Source organism: Prosopis cineraria, unplaced genomic scaffold (assembly GCF_029017545.1).
Source record: "Prosopis cineraria cultivar Desert tree isolate PC_DT_omini unplaced genomic scaffold, ASM2901754v1 PC2, whole genome shotgun sequence".
Lineage (NCBI taxonomy): Eukaryota > Viridiplantae > Streptophyta > Magnoliopsida > Fabales > Fabaceae > Prosopis > Prosopis cineraria.
Genome location: NW_026555333.1, coordinates 10899556 through 10907784, shown reverse-complemented (window position 1 = coordinate 10907784; position 8229 = coordinate 10899556). Strand labels below are relative to the sequence as shown.

Sequence of the window (8229 nt, the reverse complement as noted above, 5' to 3'; positions counted from 1 at the left end):
CAGTAATGTTGATCATCGCGATTTCATCTTTTGGTTCCCACCCCCAGGTTTCATTGTCTAGCGTGTCCACGTCCTCCTCCCTGCCATACCAAGAAATTTATGTTAAAATTCATATTTATAGACAAAATTAAAGTAAAAATTAAGATTTACATTTAGAAACAAAAGAAGCATTGCATTAGAATCACCCATAACACACTGATAGTAAAATAAGAGTAAGAATCATCTACTTAACTTTATATATTTAACATATTTATATGCAATCAAATCATGACAACTAATATGTTAAGTAAATTAATAACAAAATTTTATTATAATATAAATAATTCATAAAAAATCTACATATCTTGAAAACAAACACGTCAAATATATAAAGCCTTCGATCACACACACATATATATAAGGTTAACTATATAATGTTTTTTTAAATGAAATGCTGCTTTCATTGGAAGAAGCCCTGCGGTAAGCAGTAGAATTATGCGCCTTCAACTTTTTTTGGTTGTTTCCAACACCGACTACACAGAATTCAAACACAATGCCTGAATGCCACCTTTTTTTTTCCAAACGCCAAAACGAAGGCAAAAAAATGGAGAGAGAAAGAGATAGGAATGTCAAAGCACTGCTCATGCAGGCTTGGTGACAAATTGTTGGTGACTCATAGGTTGCTATTGGTTGTCGCATGTGAATTTGGCCGCTTTCTTTCAATTAAATCCTGGAGCCTCGAAGTAACTTTTCTGTATTCTGGAATGTGGTCATGAACTTCATCCCAATATTTTAATAATAGCTTGCACAATCATTCTGGTTCCATATCTGATTTTGTTGTTCGAGTTGTATATATTAAGCTACATGATACAGTTCGATGGATCGCGTGCATTCAAACTATATATATATATATATATATCATAAAAAAAGTATCAGAAGATTCTGAAGTGTTGAATTTGAATGTCATTTTATATTATTTGGCAAGTAATACTCCCAAATACAAACAAGCCATGCGTTGGAAACTTGAGCTGGGTGGCAAAAACCAGTTCTCAGGGAAACAAAGCATGTCCCTATGTATTAGGAAGTACACTAAATTTATGCGATGAATACGATCATGAAAATACTAGCTCTGAACAATAAAGAAGACTTTCATTTTTCAAGACCCAGACATGAAACCGAAAATTGTTTGGGAAAAATTTTCAGCCTTGTCGTTGATCAGGAGTTGGTCTTGCTTGGATCATTTGTGATCTTCATTTCTAGTTCTCCTTTTTCCAAATCCACCATTATTTCTGAGCCTTCCTTTACCACATCTATCTTTTCCAGGTCCTGCCCGTTTGGTTCTTCAGCGACTTTTCTTTTCCAGTACTTGCAGTGAAGTACAAGTTGCAGAATGGCCAGAGGAGCTCCGATCACACTTGGTCCCTGTCAAAAGTTGGGAAAGTGATCTGTTAAATCAACATGCTCAATCGATCTTCTTCTGAGCTTTAGGAAACCAAGAACAGTAGAAGAGACTAGAATACGAACCGCAACGAATATGTCGCGGATCAGAAGTCCGTATGTCAACCAAAGGACACTAGCCAAGAACGAGCACAGCGATAATGGCAATGGCATGAATTCCACGCTCTTGCTTTGTATAACTTTTTTCTGCAAAACGAAATCGAAATTGTGTTATACAATCCTCTGTTTCTGGCTTGGTCAGTCACTCAAGTTAAAGAAGACAATATAATCTTACTGTAATGACTAACTGACTTACCATGACAACAAGAGGAGATGCATACATTGCCACTGAAACACCGAGGCCGATGCTACCCACGAGAAGCTTTCTTTGACGACTGTCATGGAAGGCAAAAGTTGAGACGATAGCGATGATGCAAAACACTACGATAACTGGCATCGCTGTCAAGGCCACCTTCACCTGCAATGTACACGGGATATATCAGAAGCCATATATTTTATACCGAATCTGCGATTGGGCAAGCAAATATAGCAAGTTTTATTTCTGCAGCAAGTTTTAAGTCTCGTATGGTCTTCTTGTGCATGCAAGTTCTCTGTTTGGAGCCATAGCAAATACTGACTTGTTTAACGAAAGCTATGCATTTTTGTTTGCATATGAACAAGGGAAGAACTTAGGCTATAGAAGAGAGTTGAGCTAGCTAGATGAGAAGTATACCAGAAGCTATGCATTTTTGTTTGCATATGTTATTACCTTTCCTTTTGCAGAAGCATACCAGAAGTAGATGAGAACGTAAGATAACTCAAGAACAATCCCAACGCCATTGACTGTGACCAGAGGGAAATTTTCCCATTTGTAGCTTACAACAGGTAAGCCATACCATGTGAAGAGGAGACAGTTCAGGAGTCCGATGATGTAAGGAAGACATGAAAACTCCTCAGTACTTTTCTTCCTTATGACCCTTTTGAAAGTAACCCTGCAGAAAGAAACCGCGAAGAGCTCTTTTAAGTAATGTTTGATTTCCTCGGCTGCAAAAGGGAGAAAACAAGAAGCTATGGAGAACTAATTGAAAGGGAAGTTTAGAACATACGTTGGAGCAGCATAGAGGGATACCGAAGCAGCATTCCCTTCAAAACAAAGAGGGAAGAAACAGAAGAATGAATCACTTTTTGTTGAAGATCACTCGCACATCAATCAGTAATGCTGTATAATGATTAGACATCAGACTACTAAGAAATGAATGAAGCATTACCAAGAACTGCAACGGCCATGCGAAAACTCTGTGCCATCTTTAGTTCTGTGATATGTAATGAGACGAGATGAAGAATGTATGTTATGAAGAAGAGCTCGGAGGCTGCTGTATTTATAGCTCGTCGAGAGTACAGTTGAGCGCCTAGTGGCAAATTTAATAATGTCTATCTTTGAAGGAAAAAGAAAAAATAGAATATTTTATCGAAAGAAAGAGAAGATGCTGTTCCGTCTTTTAATAACTTGTGGACGCAAAACTTTGTTCAATCAGCTTGCTCTACACACAAGAGGCTACTACCTAATTCCGCTATTAATTTTCATTTTTATTTTCATTCTTTGGAGGATAACGATACAGTACAAGCACAGAATGCGTGTAAATGGTTCTACATGGCACCAGAACTGCATCATTCTTTTTTGACAAATATACATCTAATGTAAAATTTCGAGAACTAGTTTGTTTTTCGAATATAATTTGTTAAGTGGCTTCTACTTTTTAACAAATATACGATTAATGTAAAATTTTGAGAACTGGTTTGTTTTTTGGGTACAATTTTTTATGTGGCTTCTACTTGTGGTGATGGCATAGCATTAAATACACCAATAATGAGTTAAAAAAATCACTAAATGAAGTGCCCTGTTATTGGTGATGTGGCCTCCATTTTCTAGAGATATGGGATTGTATTTGGGTGCCGGTAGAGTGATGATGAGTTCATTATCTCAGACCTTCCCTTTGTGCAAAAAGGAAAAATGTCCTTATTCAAGAAATGCCTGCAGTGTTTGATTGCTCGGTAGGAATGAAAAAGTTAAACTGAAGGTGATACTTTTATTATGGCTAATATATGATTCATTCACCATTATCATGTCCATTTGATTCACATTATCATTCTGTTTCGCAATTACATGGGTTTTTCATCCTCTTTTTTTTTTTTTCCTTTTTTTAACCACCCTTTTCTCCCGTGAAGTAACAAAACGAAAAGTGAAATAAAGTGGAATGCTTTGAGGGTACGGTTTTGAATTCTTGCACGTCAATGGGATGTGGCATGGCGTCTTATTATATTATTACATAGTTGCTTTCTTTCGACAGCAAACAAGTATCTGTATCAGAATCACCGCGAATTCTTGCTAATTAGTCAAACCAACTCGGTAGGGACACAAAGTTAAAAAAAAAACACTATGCTATTTATTATCTGATAGGATAAATTAATATTATGGTTAGGAGTTAAAATGATGAGAAGAAAATTAAAAAGGAAAGCATCGTTGGTTTTACTGCTCTGAATTTAGCAGAAGAAATTACGAGAATGATATTGCAATTAAACCGCAAAAAGTGGGTTGTGTTCGTCGATGGTGACGCCAGAGAGAGAAGCATGGAGAAGTAATTACTTCAGCCCTCTGAAAGCGTATGAGCTGGTTAACTAATTCTCATGGATTAAGCAAATTAGATAAGTTAAATGAAAAAGTTTGTGCTAGTCTTTTTAAACACCACTCCTGTTAATCATTATTTACATCAGAGTATTATTAAATTTTATATATATATATATATATCATACAATAACCTAACTACAGGGTAGTTTAGAAAAAATACTAAATATGGGAGACCAATAAGATTGAGTTCTTACATTTAGGATCAAAACAAATCTCTTAACTAATAACTCCTACGTGTGTAGGAGGGGAGGGAGTATTAAGATTAACATACAGGTGAAGCTCGTTCTGTATAGTGGAATATTGTTCCAAATAAATTCGATGAAAAGTAAGATAGAAGATCTAGATAAAAGATTGTGATCTTAAATTCTTAATCTATCCGTGACGCGTGATCAATAAGTTGATATGTAACAGTCTGGAAATTCAATATCCTCAAACCCAGCAAGGGGGGATTTATGATGCTTTTTGATTTTGTCTTTGGTTTTTGCTGATGCCACTGATCAATTGGACAAAAGGAAACTCATTTTTGACTCGGTGCGTATCTGGACTAACTCTTTCGTACGAAATTTCACCTGCACCGAGCTGGGAGGATAAATTTTAACCCACAACTAGCTGGAGGGGTCAAATTTACAGCACCACTTTTCTGACCATAAATGTAGACATGCGACAAAGTGAAGTCTTCCTGAGATATTTTTAGTTTTTCTTTCAAAATTAAATCTTTTCGGAAAAAAAAAACGAAAATTTCTTCCAGGGTGTGTACTGGGATGTTGATGGATGAAATATATGATATATCCACTTGGTGAATCATGACGATCGTAGACCGTTCAATTGAGTAAAGCGAGTATAGCTGGTGCAGTCGTGCATATTCGAATAGGTCTAGCTGGTTCTGTGGATGGATCAGCTGCTACACGTAAAGTGACATTGATATGTATCATTATCATGTATGACTGAGAGTAAATATATCAAGGGAACATATTCTGAACCGAGATAAAAGAAACATTACAAACCCCTTCTGTTTGATTTATGAAAAGCGCTTATAATATTCCCATTTGAGGTTGATACTTAGGCGCAGCCTTTGTTTTCTGCACATGCTCCTGTTAACATGATTTTATGTTAGAATCTTATTTTTCATAGATAAGAACAAGATTATGGTACAATCATTTTTTGATATCTATAGCAATGCATCGATACTTTTAAAAGTATATAGATATTTTATATCAAATGTACATGATACTATATAATATAACACGATATGTGTTTTGTGTTTATAAACATGTATACTAATACGTGTCACTTTACTTTTGCCTGTGTCTACTTTAAGTTTGCTAATAAAATATATAATCTTTTGGATTTTTAAAGTAAAATTATGAATACAACATAACCTTTGTCTATTATATTGTGATAAGTACTGAAATACTTCCTTAAATTTTTATTATAAGACACTTTTAAATATGTTATTAGAATCAATAAAAAGTGTTAAATCATTATTTTTATTTAAAAATAGAATAAACTTTTAATTTTATTGATATTTAAATAAAAAATTTTAAATTTGCATTATATATTCTCTTATAGTTAATAAATTTAAATAGAAGTAATTGGAAAAATATAATTAGTACCCCCATCAAATGTCTTATATTAAAAACTAAAAAATCCTTATAAAAAACGTTCTATAATAGGGATCAGAAGGAGTGTGCAATAATTTTTCATGAGACCAAAAGTATTCTTTACCAATGATGAAAACTAATCTCAATTCCAAATTCTATAACATGAATTCTGTAAATATAATTTCCATGTTATGCTTTCAGAAGGAAGTATCAGGTGTTGCGCAAATTTAAAGACTATCTCTCTAATTAAGAAAGATATAATTATATTATTAAGATAATTTTAATAAATAATATAATATAATCCCTTCGTTTAAAAATGTAAGTCATTTTTAACCCATTTTTGCCCCCTAATAAAATAGTTAGCTATTTTCAAACTAACATTATCTTTTTATATTTACTTTTATTTAATATAATATTTTACTTTAAAATAAATATAAAGTGATTTACTCCCTCTAAACCAAAATATAGGACATTGGTAGCTAATTCATCATTTAGGAAAACTGTTAGTTGAAACCTTAATTATTTAAAAAAATTTACATCTTTTCAATTTTACCCTCATTAAGTACCCTATATAAATGCTTTGATAATAATAATTAAAATTTTAATATATTATTTTTTAAAAAAAATAATAAATGAAGTGGGACATAATTAAAAAATAATTACAAAAGTTATTCAATGCTATATATTTTGGATCAGTTAAGGTTTTTAAAAATGTCCTATATTATGGGTCGGATGAAATATTTATTATGGATACCCTTGAAAAAAGTACAATAATTATATGTTGAAATACCAAATTTTTTTATATTTTTTAATATTCAATTCTTAAAAAAATATTTAAAATTTTTGAATGGAGAGAGTAACACTTTTTTTAATCCGCATGTAAAATGTCTTAAATATCTTATATAAAGGACTCGAAAATGTATCTAAGTATCTTGCTGCACATAGACGGAGTGGACAATAACTTGTCGTTTTCGAGCTGCCACGTCAGACTTTAGTTTTTTGTTTTTTGCCTCATATATATATATCCCCGCAAAATTCCATGTTATAATATTGTATGACAAACAGCCCAAGGTTACGGACCAAAGGTTCTCGTGAAAATAGTTGACTTTGCATAGAACCCATCATTATAAATATCTTCAAGACCGAGATTTGGCTGATATATATTATAATTAAGATGAATCAGAAGCCACTATAACCCCTCAAGCCAGTGAAGGGGTCAATAATTAATCTATTTGATATTAAGAAACATGCCGAAACAAGTAAACTTGCTAAGACGCAGGGACACTAGCGACGATTTTTCTAGAGATTAATGGCAAATTGGAAATATTATAATATCTAAAAAAAATCTTCTAATTTTTTTACTGATATAAGTGTTGTACAATTTTTGTCTTTTAAATGGTTTAAGGGCCATTTGCTTAATTATTTGGAAAATAATTAAAATATGAGAAAATATATTATTAATTATTTTGAGAATTTTCTAAAAATAATATGATAGTCTGATATGATAGATAATAAAAAATGCCATAAAAATTTAAAACACAAATGTATCATAAAATTTTAAAATAATTAAATAGCGAATCATTTTTATAAACAATGTTCGACGGATATATAATAAAATTAAAAAATTGTTGAATAATAATATTTTTTATTGTAACCAAATATTAAATAATTATCTATTTTTATATAATTTATGAAAAATATTTTTAAAAAGATTTTATAATTATTTGATAATCAATTATTTTTTAATATTAGACAAACGGCTCCTTAATTCCATCGTGATAGTTTTTCATTTTGAATTTTCTAACTTAAATGTTTGTTGTTTTTTAAGTTTATTGTCAGGTTGATATATTTTTATTTTTGTCCCTGCTTTTTTCAAAATAAGAAAACATAATATAATCTAAGTTATCCAGACTACTCTAGATATACAAGTGATCAGAAAAGTCCTCATCTCCCACTAAAAGTGCCATTTCCAATTTGATTATTTCAAACTCTGATCTGCAAAAATAATAAAATGTTGATACTGGTTAAATAATTACAATAATTTAAATAATTAGGCAAAGTTCAAGCTATAGTACTATATAACAATGAATTTGTTATACAGTGTATCATGCATGATGCATCCCAGTTTCGAAATCTAATAAAACTTTTTCCAATATACCTTATTGGGTGAATGAAATGATTTATTATAAAAGTTATAGCTTCCTCTCGTTAAAAGTTAGCGAATAAGGATAGAACTAGAAAAATGGAAGTGAGTCAACTACATAAATGAAGTAATTTTTGGGAGTATCTTATAACTAAAAACGATGGAAATGGAACCTAAAAAGAAAAAAGAAAACAAAAATAGAGGCTAAATGGGTTGTGAAACTGAAAGCAAGGCATGATGACATTAAAAATACTGAATTATATCGCACGCCATGCACTTTTGTTGTGTTTTTGGAAAACACAAGGCCATTATCACGAGCTGGCAAGCATTATATCTGAATTGATGGCTCCCATTCATTGTCAAGCCAATGTCCCGTTATTATA

General features: G+C 31.9%; 1 protein-coding gene across 1 annotated transcript; it reads right to left on the bottom strand.

Annotated features, from left to right (window-relative positions):
• Nucleotides 1–929: 929 nt before the first annotated feature.
• LOC129303984 (bidirectional sugar transporter SWEET3-like) lies at nucleotides 930–2749 on the bottom strand. Its single transcript, XM_054943593.1, has 6 exons — nucleotides 2685–2749; nucleotides 2523–2559; nucleotides 2186–2408; nucleotides 1733–1894; nucleotides 1504–1623; nucleotides 930–1401 (listed from the first exon to the last, which is right to left on the bottom strand). Exons 1-6 carry the CDS (start codon nucleotides 2719–2721, stop codon nucleotides 1195–1197), a joined length of 786 nt encoding a protein of 261 aa, XP_054799568.1. The 5' UTR covers nucleotides 2722–2749; the 3' UTR covers nucleotides 930–1194.
• Between the last annotated feature and the right edge of the window lie 5480 nt (nucleotides 2750–8229).